At 31.9% G+C, this 23,433-nt stretch overlaps 1 protein-coding gene across 2 annotated transcripts in view; it reads right to left on the bottom strand.

Annotated features, from left to right (window-relative positions):
* The window catches only part of NELL2 (neural EGFL like 2), a 138,782-nt gene that overhangs the window by 5,775 nt on the left and 109,574 nt on the right, over nucleotides 1-23,433 (bottom strand). The window contains exons 15-19 of one of the 2 annotated variants that reach the window (XM_052000392.1): nucleotides 23,067-23,189; nucleotides 9,853-9,948; nucleotides 8,380-8,520; nucleotides 3,867-4,060; nucleotides 1,577-1,753 (exon numbers count right to left, since the gene is read on the bottom strand). In XM_052000392.1, coding sequence (XP_051856352.1) covers nucleotides 1,577-1,753; nucleotides 3,867-4,060; nucleotides 8,380-8,520; nucleotides 9,853-9,948; nucleotides 23,067-23,189 — 731 coding nt within the window. The remainder of the gene's footprint in view (nucleotides 1-1,576; nucleotides 1,754-3,866; nucleotides 4,061-8,379; nucleotides 8,521-9,852; nucleotides 9,949-23,066; nucleotides 23,190-23,433) is intronic. The other variant, XM_052000394.1, reaches the window with a different exon arrangement.

The following is a 23,433-nucleotide window of genomic DNA, read 5'->3' as shown; positions in this document are numbered from 1 at the left end:
AATTGTTCAGGAGGTTCTGTGGCTTTCTCTGAAAGGGGCTGCTTGCAGATAGCACATAAAAGGAGAAATAAGAAAGGCTTTTATTGCTGATAGTAGTTGTCTTTGGTATTGAACTGTTTGTTGGCTAAAGAGGAAAAGCAGAACTGGTAGGACCTTGACATAGTAGAGCAATATGGCAGTTAGATTTAGGTATAGAACTTGAGTTTTGAGACTTGAGGTAGAATTCTAGTTCTGGCTTTTAGGATTTCTTTGACCTTGCAAGTCCCTTAACCTCCTTGGGCTTCAGTTTTCTCATCTACAAAAAAGAGAGCATTGGGCTAAATTACCTCTATGGGACCTTCCTAGTCTACAACTGTGTCTTAGTATCTATGTGCCTTTTCCTGTTAATTATTTTGGAATAATACTTGTTATACATTTCCTTAGGGAATTTTGTGAGCTGGGATCATGTCATGGGTTTGATCATGCCCAAAGTCTGACTTTTAGAACTTTTAGGACTTTTAGAAATCATTGATCTGTTTCACAATGGCAGTAACAGCTACATCTTTGGCTATTTTCTAGGCTGTAAGCAAAATTAATATTGTGCTGTGTTGTTTACTTTGTGATCCAGACTTTTCTCTTACTTTGTCAGGCCCCATTTCTGAAGAGCAGGCACTTTTTAAAAGGCAAGATCAATTAATGTGATTAGTCCCAGCATCCAAGGCATCTGCTCAAAAATCAGCTTGTGCAGCTCCTCTCCTAAGTGAGACTCATTTCTGTCTACTTTGTAGACAGAGAACCAGCTTGAGTTAGGACCTTTACAAGGGACAAGTCTCTGTCCTTGCTTTCTAATTAAAGTTAGGAGTGACATGGTCCTCATGGGAAAATCAAACCAGGGGTAACCTGATTGAGATGGCTTTTTAAAGTCAAGCTTTCTAGAGGTAGTTGGGTCTCATAAATCAATTAGCATGCCTTAAGTATCAAAGAAGGGCATTGTTTCCCAGTGATGAAGTGCTGAGAATTCTTAACCCCCTCCTCATTAAAATGTTTACTATTTGGGATTTCCTTGTCTCTGCCTGGAGAGGTCCAAATGATGGATTACAAGGGCAATCAGAAGAAAGACATACCTAGGATTAAAAGGCCTTGGTTGCCCTCACTCTGGGTCTTTAGTCATCAAAAGGCCAATGATTCAATTTATTGGCTTAAATAATAATTTGATTGATCATGCTCAAAACTTTCTCTCAGAATTTCTATCAAAACATCCATCCTTTGTTATCAGTTAGCATGCTGCTGTTGATATTATGCATAGAGAATTGCCTCAGTTTACTCTTTTGTTAAACTTTATTTACAATATCTGTTTTCTCTTCTCTAGAATATGTCTCTTTTGGAGGTTGTGAGACCCTAGCTATCAGGGAAATACAAACTCATATTTACACACACACAAAACTGGGTTGATATACTTCCATTAACATTTATTAATTATGAACTCAGGGAACTCTAGAAATTAGAGCTATAGATACTTCACAAGGAAAGTGTTCTCAGACTGAAAAAATCAAATGTCAAAGATACATGATAATCCATCTCACCCAGCCAAACTTACCAAACATCGGCACTGTTGGCAATTCTGAACCCAGGTATCACCACTATTATATAAGATTTCCCCATTCTGATGGAGACATTGACTGGTAACCCTGAGGTCACATTCCGGGCAGCAAAAGAGATCAACAGTGGGATTCTCACAGTCACAGACCATCCGGCGACACATGACAAATCCTTTCTATTAAAAGAGAAAAAGTAATGTTAGTAGAAACCTTTATGCTTCTCACTATGAAAAATTCTATGAAGATTAATTTGGCAGTTAAAGTGCTCTGCAGTAACAAGGTTTACAACAAATTAAAGTTCTTTCATTTTATCTAAATGTTATTGTTTTAATAATTTTGTCCAAAGTTTCATCTATGTAGTTTGCATAGAAATGACCAAAAGCAGAGAAAATTCTTTTTCAGTTGTAAACTATCATTCCTATTTTCAACAGACTGAAATAGTCTGAATAAAATACTATGGCATAGTTCCCTAGAATGTCAGTGATTTTTATCTGAGTATTAAGGTTTCAGTTTTTGGTAACTAATAAATGTTTTCTTGAGATGGAAAGCCTCAGAAATAATTAATTCTGTTTTCTGTTGCTATCCTTCAATTGTTTTCAGTTGTATCTGAGTGTTTCTTATTCCATTTGGGATTTTCTTGGCAAAAATACTGAAGTGGTTTGCCATTTCTTGCTCTAGCTCATTTTATAGTTGAGGAAATAAGGGAGACAAAGCTAACTGACTTGCCCTGAATCACACAGCTAGTAAGTGTCGGGGGTCAAATGTGAACTCAGGAAGATGAATCTTCCTGACTCCAGACCTAGAACTCTATTCACTTTACTAGCTGGCTTGTTTTTCAGTAAATAGATGCAAATTCTTATTACTAATTAACATTAAATACTCTTCATAGAAATGCCACTGACAAGTGAAACAGATAGTATAACATATCTGTTTTATAAATTGAAAAAGAGCTTAACAAAATATGAGGGATTTAAAGCTATTGTATAAGACCAAAATATTTTCCATTAAATACATTGTAAAAGGATATGAATAATTGTTTTTTTAATAAACACTCATAAAAAGTGATTTCAAAACATTAATGATAATAGAAATGCAAATAGCAATTCTCTGAGGTTTCATTTCATCCCCAGCTACTTGGTAAAGAGGGGAATAGTCAATGCTAGAAAGGCATGTATATTGATCCCTTATTGTTGGAGGTGCTTTAGAGAGTACATTAATGCACAATATCCAGAAATATAACTTGGCTTAACTATTCTGGACAGCAATTTGGAACTAAGAGGGAGGAAAAAGTTAATAAAACGATCCACCCTTTTGTCTCACAAATCTCATTGTTAGAAGTATCCCACAAAGACCAAACACAGAAATAATGATAATAGAAGTGCAAATAGCAATTCTCTGAGGTCTCATTTCATCCCCAGCTACTTGGTAAAGAGGGGAATAGTCAATGCTAGAAAGGCACGTATATTGATCCTTTGTTGTTGGAGGTGCTTTAGAAAGAGAGTACATTAATGCACAATATCCAGAAATATGACTTGGCTTAACTCTTCTGGACAGTAATTTGGAACTAAGAGGGAGGGAAAAGTTAATAAAACGATCCACCCTTTTGTCTCACAAATCTCATTGTTAGAAGTATCCCACAAAGACCAAACACAGAAATAAAGGACCCATGTAGCCTAAAATATTCATGGCAGCACTTTTTATAGCAATATAAAACTAGAAACAAGTTCATTAATTAATGAACTCAGTTGAGGAATGACAAAACAAATTATGGCATGTGAATGTAAAGGAATATTTACTTAGTTGTTAGAAATGACAAACATGATGGTTTCAGAGAAGTATGGAAAGACTTAAAGTATTAAAGAATGAGGAGTGAAATAAGCAAAATAAACAAAATGATAAAGACCATATAATACATAGCAATGTAAGTAGGATAATATGCAAACCTAGTATATCTAATTATTATAACAAAGCTTGGCTTTGGAGACAAATTAAGAAAATATATACCCTTCCCGTCATTGCAGAAGTGAGGAACAATAGGTATAATATGTTGCAAAAGCTGCCATTTTCTATCTTTTTTTCCTCTTTGGTGCAAGGGATGACTTTTTGAGTAGGAGAATGGAGGGACATACTCAGAAATAACTGTGATATAAAACATACAAATAAAATGATTTAAATTATAAGGATCATTTCTTTTTTCACTAGTACTGCACTGGCTCCATCATAGTTCTTCATAAATAATCCTATTCCTGAGTAGATATAAGAGTGATCAATAATTTTATCTATACCAACCTGACATGAGCACACAGAACATCGATCATTATCTAACACCCAAATCTGCCCATTGTGTTTGACTTTTTCAGTGTGAATACAATCCCCTGTGCAGTTTTTTCCATGAGGACACCGGCAATCATAACCACCATCCAGGTTAAAGCAAATAGTATCATTGGCACAGCTGTGTCGCCCAGTACCACATTCATCTATATCTATGGATGAAGGGGGAAAAAGAAGATATTTTTAATGTCTACTGCAACCAGTGTCTCTAACCATAAAACATTCAGCTGTTTTCTACTTTCAGAACTACTTTCTATTTTCTGGTTATAAGTCTTATGTTAGATTCTGATTTAAATAAGTAATATCAATAATTTTATAAGATTACTATTCACATTTCAGAGAAAATACTACCAGACCTGATATGTAAAGTCAGAAAATCTTGGTTAACTGATTAAATCTTTGGAAATTTTGGGTTATTTATTTTATTAACACAAGGAACATGGAGACTAGGAAACTTTTTTTCAGGGAAAATATTTACCCCAACTTATTATGGAAAGTTACTACTAAACAAAATTAAAAAAATTATTTAGATAGTCTGTCTAGGTACAAGTCCTGAGTACTAAATTATGTTTTACGTATATGATGGAATTTCTTTTTTTTTCTTTTCTTTTTTTTTGTAGTTAAACATTATTTTTTATTTCTTTTATTTAATATGTATTGCTTTAGTTTTGAGTTCTAAGTTCTCCCACTCCAGCCAGCCTATTCACCTTTTGAGAAGGTAAGCATTATGATACTCATTTTTTATAATAGTTTTTTTTCAAAATACATGCAAAGATAGTTTTCAGCATTAACTCTTGCAAACCCTTGTCTTCCAAATTTTTCTTCTTTCCTTCCCTTCCCACCTCCTTTCTCCCACAGACAATAAGTAATCCAATACAGGTTAAACATGTGCAATTCTTTTAAACATATTTCCACATTTATCATGCTGCACAAGAAAAATCAAATATGATACCCATTATTCATGTGAAATCATGTAAACATATCTCCATATTAGCCATGTTGCACATACCAAAAAAGGCAAGAAAAATAAAGTGAAACAAAAAGGTTTTTCAAAACTGCACTCAGAATTCATTAGTTCTCTCTCTTGAATTATTGTATTGATCATAGTAGTTAAGTCTTGCACTATTGATCTTGTTACAATATTGGTATTGTTCTGTATAATATTCTATTTATTTGCTCAGTTCACTTCACATTAGTTAATATAAGTCTTCCTGGATTTTTCTGAAACTACTCCCTTTTCATTTTTTATATCACAATAGCACTCCATCAGAATCATATACCACAACTTGATTAGCCATAATCCAGGTGATGTGCATTCCCTCAATTTCCAATTCTTTGCCACCACAAAAACAACTGCTATAAAAATTTTGTACATATAGTCCTTTTTCTTTTTTTCCCCTCTTTGAATACAGACATTTTGGATATTGCTGGGCCAAAGGGAATGATAGCCCTTTGGGCATAATTCCAAATCTTCTCCAAACCCCTCCATATATTATATCTTTCTCTTTAATATATTTATTTACCCTCCTTTTCTATGCCTGAATTGAATTGAATTGACCCAGGTATTTTCTTCTACTAATCACTTCTATTTTATCCCTGTTTTATTCTGCCTCTATAAACACCAGCAGCTATTTTATAGCACCTATCTATCTGGCCAATAATCCCATTTAGTCCTTAATTTTATAGCTTCTTTCTGTTCTGTACTGTGATCTTTCTCTCCTACTCTATACAATGGAAATCATAAATCCATAGCATTTTCATACAGAAGAAAAGTATAACTATCTTAACTTACAAATCTATTCCATAGAAGATATTTGATTAAAGCATATAATCTCAAAATTCATGAATTAAAATACATTTCAGATGATAAAAATGTATTAAGATATATTTTATGTATATTAGTGAGCAACTATTACTAATCTGTTTTGAGGAATAGAAGTATAATATCAAATACAGTCTTAGGCAGTCATTAGCCTTAAGTCCCTGAGCAAGTCAATTAGCCTGTATGCCTCCAGTTTCTCTATTACATAAGAATAGCAGCATCTGTTTCCCAGGGTTGCTGTGAAGGTAAAATGATATATTTGTAAAATGCTTTGCAACTGCTGATCACTCATAGTGGAAATAGAATAGGACTAGGTGCTAGAGGATTTGAAGTTATAGTCGTATCTTTACCACTGGCAAATATAGTTGAAAATATGATTACTACCTCTGCTTTTTTAAACATAATAAATTCTAGTCTGATTTTTCTTTTATACATATGCATATATATGTACATATGTATGTGTGTATCTCTAATTTTCATAACATTTCCTGAAAGTAGAGTCGAGTCCAAATTTTTAATCTGTTTTCATTTTATGGGTGAATTCTAGGTTAAAGAAAAATATGAAGAGAAAAAAAGATTTTTAAAAAGATTTTTCTTTTGAGAGAGTTTAGCTAGAATGCTGTATTTCTTCTGCTATCTGGGCTCTGGGATATTGCATTCCAAGCTCTTTGCTTCTTTATACTGGTGGCAACTAATTATGTATGATCCTGATTGCAATTTTTGATAATTCTTGTTTTTGGGTTGCTTGTAGGATTTTTTTGTCCCCTGTAAACTTTGACTTTTGACCATGATATTCCTGGGAGTTTTCATTTTGGGGTTTCTTTGAGGAGCTGACCAGCAAATCAATTTTACTTTCATTTTATTCTTGCATTATAAAAGATTTGAGCAGTTTTCTTGTTACATTACTTGAAACGTAGTATCTAGGATCCTTTGGAGGGGGGTGGGGTCATGGCACTCAGGTAATGCAATTTCTTTTATATAGTTTCTCCTTATTATTTTTTCTAGGTCAGAGACCTAAAAAAGGTCTTTATATGTATCCAGCAAAACAGCATAGCTAGAGGCAGCAAAAAAAGAAGGACTCACTGAGAAATAATAGGGTAACTGGGAAAAAAAAACAGAGTTTTGGAAGCTATCAGGTGCCACAGTGGCCAGTATAGCCTGGCAGCACTTAGAGAAGGACAGTAAAGGCACTGAAGGTCTCTGGGAACTCAAACACTTTCTCCTGAGATACTACAGAAGGCCCTGGAGACCCATCACTTCAGACTTCAAAGAGCCAGTGGATTTGACTTGGGAAAGAGGCAGAGATCAGATCAGGAGACTTGGTGACCAAGGATGAGATTAAGTGGAGTAGATGATCTTATCCAAAATTTCATCAGAAGGAAGAGTTCCACTGTACATTTAAGGCTCAAGAGATGAGCAAGCCAAAGAAAATACTAATAGAAAAGGAAAGGGGAAAATTATTGTAGATCTAGAAATGATAAAAAAAAAAAAATCTAGCCTAGTAGGAGAAAGTAACTGCAGTATATCTGCAAAGAGAAACTTAATGAAAAAGAAAATACATTTTTCACAAGGACTATAGAAATATGTAGAATAAATGAAGCAAAATACATTAAAAATGAAATAAAATCTCTGGAAGAAAGAATTAAAAGGAAAATAAAGAGCATACAAATTAGTAAATTATACTGGAGTAAACAGACTCCTTGAAACCTGGAATAGATTAAATAGAAATCAATGATTTCCTCAGACAGGAAATATTGGAACAAACTCAAAAGATTGGAAAATAGAAGAAAACATAATATATCAAAAACAACTGGTCTGGAAGATAGCTTAAGGTGAAAGGATTTAAGAATCATTTGACTTCCTGAAGACTTTATTTTACAGAAAGCCTGTCAACTATATTTTATGAAACATTAATGAGAGCTCCCCAGATTCATTAAAATCAAAAAATAAAGGGAAGATAGACTCTTCTGTTGACATTCTGAAAGTAAGAAAAAAATTCTGGAAATGTCACAACTAAAATCCAGAGTTCCCATGTCCAAGAAAAAAAAAAAACTGCAAGCATCCTGAAAGAAAACCTGGAAGTTTTTGCTATAAAAGGAAATCATGAAATATGATATTCTAAAAAGCTTATGACCAAGGACAACTTGCCCTGGAAGGATAGGTATGGTTCTACTCATATAATGGAGAAGATAGATCTTTCATAGAAGAAAGTTTTAAAAAATAAGATAAAGTCTCTCTTTTTCTTACAAATGAGCACAGAAAGAAATTCAGAAAGAAACACAAACAGGACAGTTTGAATGTAATGTACAAACTTTTTAGATTTTTTTAAAAGTATGTATTAAAAATGGAGATTTGGTTGCATATGCAATTAAAAACTTTTTTTTAAAGCAATTCAACTATTTCATTTTGTTTTTTATTTTTCTAATGCTCAGCACAGCGCCTGGCAAATAATAGGTGTTTAATAAGTGATTATCGACTGATCTCAACAATACTAAATTATTTCACTAGCGTATATGAATTTTTTTTTAACATGTCAAAAATCAATATCACACTTTTAGGTTTAAAATGGCCTATGATTTAAACCTTTAAAGACATTATACCTAAGTTCTGCTAGACTGTTCATTATAAAGTCCTTTCTTTAGTACTGACCTTCACATGACTCTCCATTTGGTGAAAACATCCCATTGTCATGGTAACCATCTCTGCATTCACAGTGATACCAACCAGGCAGGTTAATGCAGTTAGCACGGTTGTCGCATTGTACAAAGCCATCTGAGCATTCATCAATGTCTGCTCAAAATCAAGTTAGAGAAACAAGAAGTTAAACAATAGCTATAATTCACTGAAGAGATATGGTATGTTAGCAACTTTATTAATAATTGTGATACCAATGGATCTTGTAAATATGTTGTCATGCAATAATGGTAACAATGATAATTTATATTTTTATTGTTTTATGGTTACAAAATGCCTTAAATCCACTTACTCAATGGAAATTAATCACTCAATACTTTATTAAGTATCTGCTATGTGCTAAGCACTGGAAATGTGATGAAAGGGAATAAAAAGATAGTTCCTTCCCTCAACAAACGTACAATCTAATTGAGGAAAAAAATATAAAAGGGGACTATATGATAGGAAAGTCCAAAGGATTGCACTGGGTGGGAAATAAAGAGAAAGCTGAATTATTTATTACAAGGACAATTAAGTAATAAAAGTGGAGCAAGCTTATAAAAATTTTATCAATTGCCTCTAATACATATCAGTGTTGGCCTTATATAATATATATTCTAATAGAGGCATATGTACTAAAAAAAAAAGTAATGGTCATCAGAAAATAATTGTCTTTTTCAATAAAGGATTTAGTGATAGCTATAGTCACTATTTTATAAATAAGAGTTGGCTTTAATGTGGTCTCAGAAAAGTTCAAATACCGTGCATATGGAGCTAAAATTTAAGTTTGTTTGAGTAATAATTTGATGATATTTTTACTAGTGCCAAGTAAATGGCAATTACAAGAGCAATACTGGCCAATTATGAATTTTCCATAAACAATGAATTTGATTTTTGTGGTGGTTTATGCCCTATATAGTGTCATGAGACACTCATGACCAAGAAATAAATGATGACAATATGGGGTACGGATTTGAGTCACAATCAAATGGAAATTGTAGCTCAGATAATGTCTACAATATAGCATTTTATGAGTATATGTAAGCCTTGTTTTATTAAAGCAATACCTTGAAGTTTTCTTTAATTATTCAGCTAATAAATTTAAGGTCTAACTAATCATAGATAAGATGTAGTAATTTTACAAGAAATAGGCTATATATATGGTGAATATATAATAAGAATTATGAAGTGACAAGATCTGGTTTAATTATTCAGATATATGTCACATGCTATTTCTAATTGCAATTAATATTAATAAATATCCTTAGAATAACTTGGGAGGAGTTGCCTAATGAATATATCTCTAAAACTTCCATTTTATTCATAGCATTTTTGAAAATTAAGATCACTATATGCTCTTGATAGGCTGTTAAAAATTGTTATTTTTGTTATGGATAACTTTACACATTGGTAGAAAAATTCATTTTATAGCTGAAATTACATTCTTACCCGTTTCACAGCTAGGTCCTGTGAAGCCTGATGGACAGGCACATACATTGGAAGCAATACAGGTTCCTCCATTCCTACAGCCATTTTTGCAAAATGCTGAAAGAATTAAATATTATTACTAATATGAATTCCACAAACCAGTCTCTATTTATTTATTTGGTGATACTGACATCAAATAAAAAAATTTTTTGAGCATTTCACATTTATTTAGGGATTTACAAGACATGTATGTTGAAAAGGTGCTTCAAGAATGCCATGCATAGAATGTGTAAAATTTAATTTTTTCTTTATGGTTATGATGAAAGTCATTTTTAGAAAGTGCTTAACAATATTTAAGCTCTAGTACTATGTGATCACTCATCTCCAAGATTCTAGGGAAACAATCTCCACTCCAGATACAATGTTGAACCTAGTTCACAATATTACATTGTGATATCTTTAGGTTTCTAGGAACCGAGTGTTACAGTGCAGGGCCCTGGAAAGTTGGCGTGGCAAGCTAAGGATACAAAAAAAGGTAAAAAGACAGCCTCTATTCTAAAGGACCACATAGTCTAATGGCGGAGACAAGATGTAAACGATTATCCAATCCAATAAACACTTAAGTGCTTAATATGTGCTGGGCACTGCGCTAATTGGTGGGAATACAGTGAATAAAAACAGTCCCTACCCTCAAGGAACTTTCAGTCTATTGGGGATGGACAACACACAGAAGATTCAGGGAGATCTTGTTTTGTAAAAGTGAAACAAAATAGAAAGCAGATTCAGAGTGGCTTGAGTACAAAAAACTTTCTATAAAGGAAAGCAGTGGGCGGAGTTTGATACTCCATTCTTTAGCCCTTCAAATCGAGGGGAGAGGAGAGAGTATTAATCAATGATTCAGTATGGTGATGAGATTAGAGGTAGTAATCTTAATCTGGGAGGAGTATTTTGTTCTATGGAGTCGAAATCAGGCACACATACACACACACACACACACACACACACACACACACACACACACACACACACACACCAGCTTCTACCTCTCTAAATGAAGACTTGGGAGGAGTTGGTACTTCATCCTCCAATCACTTGAAAACAAGCTAGAGATAGGATAAAATGGATTTAATCAACAGAAGGAGGGCATTAGAATTAAGAACAAATAGCAAAAAAATTTCTTATAGAAGGTGAAATTTTTGCTGGTAATTGAAGGAAGCTTCAGAAGCCAAGAGGTGGAGAAGAGAAAGGAAAATATTTCAGGTACAAGAAATGGTCAATGAGGATATAAAATCAGGAAATGGGATATATTTCTAAGGAACAAAAAAGAAGCCAGTGTTACAGGGTCCCAGAATATTCTGTGAGTGGAGATTGGGGAAGGATAATAAGGTATAAGAAAATCATAAATGTAGCGGGCCAGGTTAAAGAGGGCTTTGAATACTAAACAGAGCATTTTATATTTTATTCTTGTGGCTGCAGGGAGTCTCACTGGAGTTTATTGAGAAGGAGCTGAAGAGAGAAGATGAGATGAACCTGGACTTAAGGCAGATAATTTTAGCAGGTGAGTGGAGTATGATCTGAAATGGGAAAAGACTTGAGGCAGGGAAAAAGCAGTAATAAACCAGGTGTGAAGTCATAAGGGCACTAGGATGGTGACAATTTTACAGGTGAGAAGGGGGTGTCTAAGAGAGAAGTTGCTAAGGAAAAATTTACAGACTTTGGCACAGATTGGATGTGAGGGGTAAAAGAGAGTAAGGAGTGATTATACCCACAGTTTGAGACTGTGTTGAATTTAATATATTTACCACTTCATGATATCCAAGAATCAAATGGAAATGTGAGACCAGAAGTTAGCTTAGGGCTATAAAAATAGATCTGAAATAGATCTGCATAGAGATAATAATTAAATCTATGGGAAGTGAAGAAAGTATTAAATAAAATGGTATAGAGGGAGAGAAGAAGACCCAGGATAGAACGCTGAAAGACAATCTTGATTCCATTTCCTACTATCTGCTCTAGCACTGTCCTTACCATTCTTTCCCTAATCTCTATTTACTTTCTCCTTTCATACTGCCAAAAATATTCCCATGTTTTCTTCATTCTTTAAAAAAAAAAACACAAACAAAAAATTCCACTCAGTCCCTGGAGAAAATTTGAATGGTAATAGAAAGGAATATAGGAATAGAATAGGAATAGAAAATACCGTTTTCTCAGCTGCACATGGCATTGTCCCAAGATTGATATGTCTTATAGCATAAAAACCTTGGAACCAAATGCAGAAAAAGAAAAATATTTTTGAATTGTAAAGCAATAAAAAATTAAAATCAATGAAGGACCTTGGAAGCATGAATTAAAAATTAACTATTTTAATTAGAAACTAAATAATCTAATCCTAAAGAACGAGTGAGTCAAGGAATAAGTCATAGAAACAATTTCATAGGAGAGAAAACAATGAGACAACATACTAAAATTTATGGGATGTAGTCAAAGCAACACATAAAGAAACATTTATATCTCCAAATGCTTATATCAGTGAATAGAATAAGGGCAAATCAGCAATTTGGGCATGCATCTAAAAAAAAAACCTAGAAAAAAGAACAAATTAAAATTTCCCAATTAAATCCCTCATTTTAAATTCTAAATATCAAAGGAGATATAAATATACAATAAAACCACATTGAATTAATAAAAGTAGGAGCTGTTTTTATTTAAAAAAATGGAAGAGAAAAATATTGGTTAATTTTATTTTATAAGAAGAAAAGAGAAATCAAATTATAAATATCAAAAATGAAAGAGGTGAATTCACCACTAATGAAGATGAAATTAAATCAATTATAGGAGTTATATTGCCCAATTATGAGCCAATGAATCTGACAATCTGAGTGAAACAGATGCATATTTACCAAGAGGAAATAAAATATATAAATAACTCTATATTAGGGGAAAAAAAGAAATTGAACAAGCCGTCAGATGAGCTGCTTAAGAAAAAATTCTCAGGATTAGATGCATTTGCAAGTATATTCTATCAAATATAGGATCAAACAATTCCAATATTATAATAAACAATTTGCGAAAATAGGCAAAGAAATCCTACCAAATTCCCATCACAACACAAATCTACTGATAACTAATTATGGAAAAGCAAAAATGGAGAAAAAATCTATAGAGAAATATTTCTAACGAATATTGATGCAAAAATTTTAAATAAAACACTAACAAGGAAATTACTGCAATATATCACAAAGATCATACATTATAAACAAAAATAACTTAAATCAGGAACACAGATCTGGTTCAATATTAAGATAATTGCCAATGTAACTGATCATATCAATAACAAAACCAACTAAAATCATATCTCAATAGCAGAAAATCTTTTGACCAAACACAACATTCATCCCTATTTAAAAACACCAGTAAGCATAAGAATAAATATTTTCCTTAAAATGATAAGCAGTAATTATCCAAAACCATTTAGGAAAAATTATCTATAATGGGGATAATCCTTTCTTACTAAGATGTGGTGAAATGAGGATGACCATTATCATTAATATTATTCAATATTGTTCTAGAAATGCTACTTATAGTAATGAAAAAAGAAAGAGAAAATGAAAGAATCAAAACAGGCAATCAAAACTATCACCACTGATAGACAATACAATTGCATACTTAGGGAATCTTAGCAGATCAACAACAAAAACAAACAATAACAACAACAAAATCCATTAATTAACAGCTTTAGCAAAGTTATGTAACATAAAATAAATCTGCATAAATCATCAGCATTTTTACATATTACCTACAAATTCCAGCAGGAAGAGATAGAGAAGCTATTTAAAATAATTTTAAATATTACAAAATACTTGGGAGTCTACCTGCCAAGGCAAACCTAGGAACTATAAGAACATAATTACAAAACACTTATCATTAAAGCAGTAGATAAAAACAATTCGAGAGATATTAACAGGTATTAATTCATGGGTAGACTGAACCAATATAAAAAAATGACAATTCTACTTCAATTTACTTATTAAGTGTTATACCAATCAGATTACCCCCAAAGTATTTTGTAGACCTATAAAAATAATAATAAAGTTAATTTGGAAGAACAAAAGGTCAGGAATATCAAGAGAATCAACTTAAAAAACGTGAGGGAAGATAGTTTCTATTACAGATCTCAAACTGCATTACAAAACAGAAATCATCAAAACATTCAGGTACTAAAATATATAACGGTGGATCTGTGGAATAGATTGGGTACACCAAACCCGGTAATAAACAAAAATAGTAAGCTAGTGTTTTATAAACCCAAAGATCCAAGATTTGGGAACAAGAAATCATTATTTGACTTTAATAGCTGGGAAAACTGAAAAAAAAAACAGTTTGAAAGAAACTAGGTATACACCAACACAAAATGGATACTTTATTTAGATATAAATTGTGAAATTATAAGTAAATTAGGGGAACATGGAATATTTTACCTATCAAATTTATGGATAAAGGAAGAATTTACAACCAAAAAAGAAATACAGAGCCTTCCATGGGTAATGTTGATTACATAAAATTAAACAAGTTTTTGTACAAACAAAACCAATTCAGTCAATATTAGAAAAAAAAAGCAGGAAACTGAGAAATTTTATAGCAAGTTTGTCTGGTAAAGACATTATTTCTTAAATGTATAGAAAGCTGAGTCAAATTTATAAGACTATGAATCAATTGATAAATAGTCAAAGAGTATTAACAGAAAGTTTTTAGAAGAAATCAAAGCTATCTGTAGTCATGAAAAAATGCTCTAAATTTCTATCGATTAAAAAAAATGCAAATTAAAACATATTAAGGTACCACTTCAAAGCTCTCAGATATGACATAAATGAATAATCATAGATATGGGAAGGGATATTAAAAATAGGCACACAAATACATCGTTGATAGAGTTGTGAACTAATTAAACTATTCTGAAGAGTAATTTGGAACTATGCCCAAATCTTATAAAACTTTGTATGCCCTTTTGACATAGCAATACCACTACTAGGTCTGTATTCCAAAGTAACAAAAAAAAGAAAAGGATCAATATATACAATAATGTTTGCAGCTATATTTTTGTGGTGGCAAAATTGGGATTGAAAAATTGAACAGATGCCCATCAGTTGGGAAATGGCTAAACAAGTTGATATATTCTGTATAGAAGAATTGCACATGTTTAACACATATTGGATATGTCCAGAGGAGGTGGGGGAAGAAGGGACAGAGAAAAAAATTGGAACATATGGTTTTACAAGGATGAATATTGAAAATTATGTATTCATATGTTTTAAAAATAAAAAGCTTAAAAAACCCCAAACTGACATATGATTGTGATGGAATAATGCTATTGTGCTATAAGAAATGCCCATTTCAGTATGCTTTCAGAAAAACCTGGGAAGACTTACATGGACTAATTCAAAATGAAAGGAAGATTAAGAGAATATTGTGCAAAGTAACAGCAATATTGTAAGATGATCAATTGTGAATAAATTAGCTATTCTCAGCAATACTATGATCTAAAACAATTCAAAAGGACTAATGACCAAAAATTGCTATTCAACTCCAAAGAAAGAATCAATGATATACAAATGTAGATTGAAGCATTTTTACTTTCTTCTTCCTCTCTCTCTTTATTGTTTTTGTTAGCCATTAGCATGGCTAATTAATATGAAAATGGTTTGCATACCCACATATGTATAATCTATTTCAAATTGTTTATCTTCTCAAGGAGGGAAAAAGGAGAGAGGGAGGGAGAAAAATTGGAACAAAAATGTTTAAATGTGTTAAAATGTGTTTACATGTATTTAAAAAATAAAAATTAAATAAAATTGTTAATCATACTGATCCTGCTGCCTAGCATCTTATATCAATTCCTTCTCAACTAAACTTCTTGAAAAATCCATGTATACTTGATGACTTCAGTTCTTTAAAACTATTTGACCTCACTATATATATATATATATATATATATATATATATATATATATATATATATATGAATGAAATTACCCTCTCAAGAATCACCAAAGATTGCTTTTTTCCCCCTTTTTTTTGGGGGGGAGGGGACATACAGCTAATGTGGAAATATTTTCAATGTCAAAATACCGATGAGCAAAACCTCAAAGAAAAACAGGAAGTTATCTCAAGCCCCCAAAGAATCTGCTTAATCATATAAGAGAGGTAGAAGGAACACTTGGGGAAAGAGATGAGAATGGTGCAAGAGAATTATGGAAAAAAAAGACTAATTTGAAAAATCTGCTTAAAAAGTAGAATTGGCCAAATGGAAAAGGATATACAAAACATCCACTGAAGACAACAATTCCTAAAATAATACAATTAACCAAATGGCTGGAAAAAAGTACAAAAGCTAATTGGGCAAGTAGAAGTTACGATTTTATGAAACATCAAGAATCAATCTAACAAATCAAAAGAATGAAAAAATGGAAGAAAATGTAAAATACCTCATGGAAAAAACAAGTGATCTGGAAAATAAATCAAAGAGCAATAATATCAGAATCATTGGACTATCTGAAAGTCATAATCAGAAGGATGATGTAGGCAGCATCTTTTAAGAAATTATCAAGGAAAATTGCCCTGAAGTTCTGAAATCAAAGGGCAAAATAAGCACTGAAACTTATCACTTCAAAAAAGAGATCCCTAAATAAAAACTTCAAGGAATATAGCCAAATTTCAGAACATTAGGTCAAGAGAAAAAATGCTACAAGTGGCCAGAAAGGAACAATCCAAACATCAGAAAGCCCCAATTAGGACTTGGCAACTGCAGCATTAAAGGAACATGATGCTCCAGTAGGCAAAGGATATAGGACCTAAAGTCACTTAGCCAAATTAAACAAAATACAGCAAGGAGAAAATGGTCATTCTATTATGGGAGCCACTTGCTAGAGGCTATTAGGGATCTAATTCTGTCTAGCAGAATAGATCCCTTCACGTGAGAGAATGATAACGATATAAATTGCATTCTCTGACTTCTCTCCTCTTACTTGTTGCATCCGATTTATTTCATTCCCAATTCACAAGCAACATCTGCATCTGTAGAAACTGATTTGCAATTCTTTCAAGTGTGTTATGATTCACATCTGTGGGGGCTTTTGAAGAATTGACTTCCCTTTGCACTTAGGCGTGGTCCTTAACATCATTCCATGAAATATCAGGATTTCAAACTTTCATAAGGAAAAGATCAGAACTATGCCAAAAAAAATTGACTTCCAATATCAAGATTCAAGAAAAACATAATAGGTAAAAAGGGGAAAGAAAATATAAAAGATTCAATAGAGTTACATTGTTTACATCAATACACAGGAGGGTGATACTTTTAATTCTTAAAAATTGTATCACTCATAGAGTTAGAGGGAATATACAAACTCAAGTTATAAATGAATTTGAGGGAATGACATGAAAAAATTTAAGGGATGAAAAAGAGAAGTATATTGAATATAGAAGGAAGGGAGAAGTAAAATGGGATAAAATTATTTCACAAAAACAAGAATGAAAGACTTATTATGTGGAAGGGTAGGTGATGAGCATCACTTAAGCCTTACTCTTGCCAATATTGGCTCAAAGAGGGAATAATACACACAATCAGCTGAATATAGAAATCTACAATATCCAAAAGATAAATAGAAGGGAAGGAGATTGAGTAAAGGAGAGAACTGACAGACAGGAAGAACAATAGGATGGAGGGAAATTCACAGGTAGTAATCATAATTGTGAAAGTGAGATGAACTCTCCCATAAAATGGAAGCAGATAGGAGAGTGGATCAAAAAAACAAAATCCTACAATGTTGTTAACAAGAAATACTTGAAACAGAAAGACACACATAAAGTAAAAGTAAGAATTTAGAACAGAATCAATTATGCTTTGTCTGAAGCAAAAAAACAAAACAATCAAACAAACAAACTTAGGCTTGCGATCCAAAAGTAAAAGCAAAAATAGACAATAAAAAAGGAAATTACATCTTGCTAAAAGGTATAGACAATAAAGCAATATCAATACTAAATTTATATGCACAAGGTGGCTTAGCATCCACATTCTTTAATGGAGAAGGTAAGTGAGTTACAGGAAGCATATACTTATGGGGAACCTTCATTGTCCTTCTCAGAACTCAATAAATCCAACCAAAAAATAAACAAGAAGAAAGCTAAGGAGGTAAATAGAATATTAGAAAAGTTACATATGACAGACTTTTGGAAAAAGCTAAATGTGAACAGAAAAGAACATAACATTCTCTCAGAAGCACATAACACCAAAAAATAGATCGTTATAGGGCTTAAAAATCTCAAAATCAAATGTAAAAAGGCAGAAAAATTAAATGTATTCTTTTCAGATCATAATGCAATAAAAATTATATTAAACAAACAGCAGTGAAAAGGTAAATTAAAAATTACTTGGAAATGAAGTATCTACTCTTAAAGAATAAGTAGGTTAAAGAAGAAATCATAGAAACAATAATTTCATTAAAGAGAATGACAAAAATGAGATAACATATCAAAATTTATGGGATGCTGCCAAAGGAAAACTTAGGGGAAAATTTATTTCTCTAAATTCTTACATCAAGAAAATAGAAAAAGACCAGAACAAGGAATTGGGCATGCAACTAAAAAACTTAAAAAAGAAAAAAAATTAAAATCTCCAATTAAGCATCAAACTGGAAATCCTGAAAATCAAAGGTGACATTAATAAGATTGAAAGTTATTTATAAGCTATTAAACTAATAAATAAATCTAGAAGATGGTTTTGTGAAAAAACAAAACAAACAAAACTCAGTAATATAAACAAGCCATTAGTTAATTTGATTTTTAAAAAGAAGACAAAATGTATCAACAATGAAAAGATTACAATCATCAACAATGAATAAATTCAAGCAATCATTAGGAAATATTTTGCCCAATTATATGCCAATGAAACTGACAGTCTCAGTGAAACTGATAAATGTGTATGAAAATATAAATTACTCAGAATAACAGATCAGGAAATAGAAAGTCTAAATAATCTCATTTTAGAAAAAGAAATTGAATAAACCATTAATGAACTACCTAGGGACAAAATTCCTCAAGGTCAGATGGGTTCATTTGTAAATTCTACCAAATATTTAAATAATAATTAATTTCAACACTATATAAACTATTTGGAATAATAAAGACCAGGGGCAGTTAGATGGTACAATGGATAGAGCATCAGTCCTGGAGTCAGGAGGATCTGAGTTCAAATCTAGTCTCAGATTCTTTATACTTACTACTAGCTGTGTAACTCTGGGCAAGTTACTTAACCTCAGTTGCCTCTCAAAAGAAAAAAGAAAAACAGAGACCAATAAAATGCCTTTTATAACACAAATATGGTGCTGATACTTAAACCAAGTGGAATTAAAACAGAGAAAAATTATAGATCAATTTCCCTAATGAATATTGATGAAAATTTTTTTTACTAAGCTTCTTAATTTTCAAAAGATATGCATGGATAATTTTTCAACATTAACTCTTGCAAAACCTTGTGTTCCAATTTCCCTCTTCTTCTCACTCCCTCTTCTAGATAGAAAGTAATCCAATATATGTTAAACATGGTAAGATACATGTTAAATCTAATATATATATGTATATATACATATATACACACACATTTATACAATTATCTTTGAAAAATCAAAATCAAATCAAAAAGAAAAAAATGAGAAAGAAAATAAAATGCAATGGGGAAGCTAGATTGCACACTAGATAGAGCACTAACCCTGAAGTCAGGAGGATCTGAGTTCACATCTGGTCTCAGACACTTAATACTTCTTAGCAGTGTGACCCTGGGCAAGTCACTTAACCCCAATTGCTTCAGCAACAAATAAGTAATAAATAAATGAAATAAAATGCAAGTAAACAACAACAAAAAGAGTGAAAATGCTATGTTGTGATCCACATCCATTTCCCACAAACCTCTCTCTGGGTATAGATGGCTCTCTTCATCACAAGATCATTGATCTGAATCTTGATGAAAAAGTTTTGAACAAAATACTAATGAGATGATTACAGTAATAACACCAGGATTATACATTATATCTCATTGAGATTTGTACCAGGAATTTGGGTTTGGTTTAATATTAGGAAAACTATCAACATATTTGACTATATATATCAATAACAAAATCAACAGAAATCATGTGATTAGGGGCAACTAGGTGGCACAGTAGATAGAGCACCAGCCCTGAAGCTCTGAGAACATGAGTTCAAATCTGGTTTCAGACACTTAACAAACATGTCCTGGCTGTGTGACCCTGGGCAAGTCACTTAACCCCAATTGCCTCAGCCAAAAAAAAAAAAAAAAAAGCAATCACTTGATTAATTCAATAGATGATGTAAAAGCTTTTTACAAAATATAGTACCCCTTTCTATTAAAAACACTGGAGAAAATAGGAATAAAGAGAACATTCCTTAAAATGATAAGCAGTATATATCTAAAACCAGCAGCTAGCAATATCTGTTGTAGGAAATAAGATCAGGGCTGAAGCAAGGATGTCACTGTTGTTCAACATTGTACTAGAAATATTAGCTATAGCAGTAAAAAAGAAAAAGTAATTGAAGGAATTAGAATAGGTAACGGGGAAATAAACTTTTTGCAGATGATATGATAATATACTTAGAGAACTCTACAGTTACTTAAAATAATTAGCAACTTTATCAAAATTTTAAGTATAAGACAAACCCATATAAATACCAGCATTTATTCATATGACCAAAAAAATCCCAGAAGCAAGGTATAAAAAAGAGAAATTCCATTTAAAATAACTGCTGTACAATATGAAATATTTGGGAATCTATCTCCAAGACAAATCCAGGACTATATGTACACAATTACAAAATGCTTTTCACAGAAATAAAGTCAGATATAAACAACTGAAAAAGTATCAATTGGTTGAGTCAATATAATAAAGATGAGAATTCTTCCTAAACTAATTTATTTATTCAGTGCCATACCAATCAAACTACCAAAATATTTGATAGAACTAGAAAAAATAACCACAAAATTCATCTAGAAGGACAAAAAATCAAGAGTATAAAGAGAATTAATTTTTTAAAAATGCAGTGGAAGGTGGGATGGCAATCCCTAATCTCAAACTATATTATAAAGCAGTAATCACCAAAACGGTGTGGTACTAAGAAAGAAATAGATTAGTGGACCAGTGGAATAGATTTGGCACACAAGACGTTTAACTAGTAAACTAGTGTTTGATAAACCCAAAGATCCCAGCTTTTGGGAAAGGAACTCACTATTTGACAAAAACTCTTGGGAAAATTGGAAAACTGTTTAAGAGTACAAACTAGGTATACTAGTATCTCACATTGTATAACAAGATAAGGTCAAAATGTGTGCATGACTTAAACATAAAGGGTAACACTATAAACAAGTAAAAAAAGCAAGGAATAGTCTATGTGTCATATTAGGAAGAGACTTTATGATTGAATAAGAGAGAATTACAAAATGCAAAACAGATAATTTTGATTGTATTAAATTAAAAGACTTGAACATACAAAATAAATGCAATTAAGAATAGAAGGAAAATAGAAAGCGGGAAACAATAATTACAGCAAATATCTCTGATAAAGACCTAATTTCTCAAAAATATAGAGAATTGAGTTAAATTTATAAGAATACAAGTTATTCCCCAATTGATAAATGATCAAAGGATATAAACAAGCAATTTTCAGATGAGGAAATTAAAATGATCTATAGGGCACATAAAAAAATGCTCTACATCACTATTGGTTAAAGAAATACAAATTAAAACAACTCTAAAATGCCACCTCACCGCTATCAAATTGCCTAATGTAATAAAAAGTGATAAATGTTGGAGAGGATGTGGGAAATTGGGATAGTAATGCACTGCTGGTTAATTTGTGAACTGATTCAACCATTCTAGAGAGTAATTTGGAACTATGTCCACAATTCTATATACCTTTTAATATAGCAGTACCACTACTAGATATCTATATTCTAAAGAGATCATAAAAAGGGAAGAGGAACTATACATGCAAAAATATTTACAGCAGCCCTTTTCATAATAGCAAAATATTGAAAATCGAGGGAATGCTCATCAACTGGGAAATAGCTGAGCATGCTGTGGCATATGAATGTAATGTAATACTATAAAAAATGATGAACAGGCAGATTTTAGAAAAACCTTGTTGTCTGAACTGATGCAAAGTGAAATGAGCATAACTAGGGAAACACTGTATGTTGATCAAGTATCAGGAACACTGTATGATGATCAAGTATGAATCACTTAGCTTTTCTCAGCAATGCAATGATCAAAGACAAGTACAAAGGATTCACAAAGGAAAATACTATCCATAGCCAGAGAAAGGGCTGAGTGACTCTGAATGCAGACTAAAGCATATTTTTTCATTTCATTCTTTCTCATCTTTTTTTTTTTTGATATGTTTTTTTTTTACCATTGTGACTAATAAGGAAATATGTCTTATATGATAGCACACATATAAACCATATCAAACTACCTATCATCTTTGTTTTTTTTTTTCACTTAATATTTTATTTTCCCATTTACATGTAAAGAGAGTTTTCAACATTCATTTTTGATTTTGAGTTCCAATTTTTTTTTTGGTTCTTATCTTCTGCGATCTCCCCTTAGCATCTGATACTGAACCAAAACTACCATTAAGTGATTACAGTGGACAAGGTATTCTACTAAGCATTGGGATAGAAAGAGAAAAATCACAATCCCTGCCAGAAGTATATGTGACCTTCAAAGTACTTTCTTCCTACTATAATCCTCTACCTTCTCCTGTATGAACCTGAACAAGTCACTTCAACTTTATTGATAAAATGTGTATTTTAAGTTTTCACAGAATGTGTGAAAAATATTCTATAGCCATGTAATTCAATTTTCCAGCAATCCTGGGATATTCATCAAATTTAACACTCCTAAGATTTATAATGAAAGGCATTTATAAAGGAGAGTCTACTTTGAAGGGAGATAAGGTTAGTCATTTGAAATAAGTCACTTTTGATTCAAATATTGGTTTTATGTTTTAAAGCTAAAATTCAGATATGTGTATAATTAAATAGATATAATCAATGCCAGCAAGGAGTCATTACTAAAATTTTATATTTTATATATTTATATTTTATATAATGTGCCTCCATAGAAGCACTCTAAACTTAACTGATTAAAATACTTAGTGTGTTACTCTACCTTTACATGTGGTTCCATTTCCTGTATAGCCAGGGTTACAGACACAATTATGCCCTCCAATAGTGTTGAAGCATAGTGCATTTTTGTCACAGTTGTGCTGATTTGTAATACATTCATCATGCTCTGAAAGTGTAAAAAATACATTATCATTAAACACTGAGTGTGAAGACCATTTCCAGGTAGTAAAAACTTGTTTTAAATAATGATTTTTTTTCAAAAAGTGTTAAGTGAAAGGACACAGGAATATCATGTTCTTTCATAACTTCTTCAGAGGGGGAAATGTAGTATCAGAAGAGTTTCAGAGATCATTTAGTCTGACAGGAATTCCAAAATATTTCAGCCTTAACAAATAATCATCCAATTTCTG

Source organism: Antechinus flavipes, chromosome 5, assembly GCF_016432865.1.
Source record: "Antechinus flavipes isolate AdamAnt ecotype Samford, QLD, Australia chromosome 5, AdamAnt_v2, whole genome shotgun sequence".
In the NCBI taxonomy this organism is placed as follows: domain Eukaryota; kingdom Metazoa; phylum Chordata; class Mammalia; order Dasyuromorphia; family Dasyuridae; genus Antechinus; species Antechinus flavipes.
The sequence above is the reverse complement of the archived record's forward strand: the minus strand, read 5'-3'. Positions and strand labels throughout refer to the sequence as shown.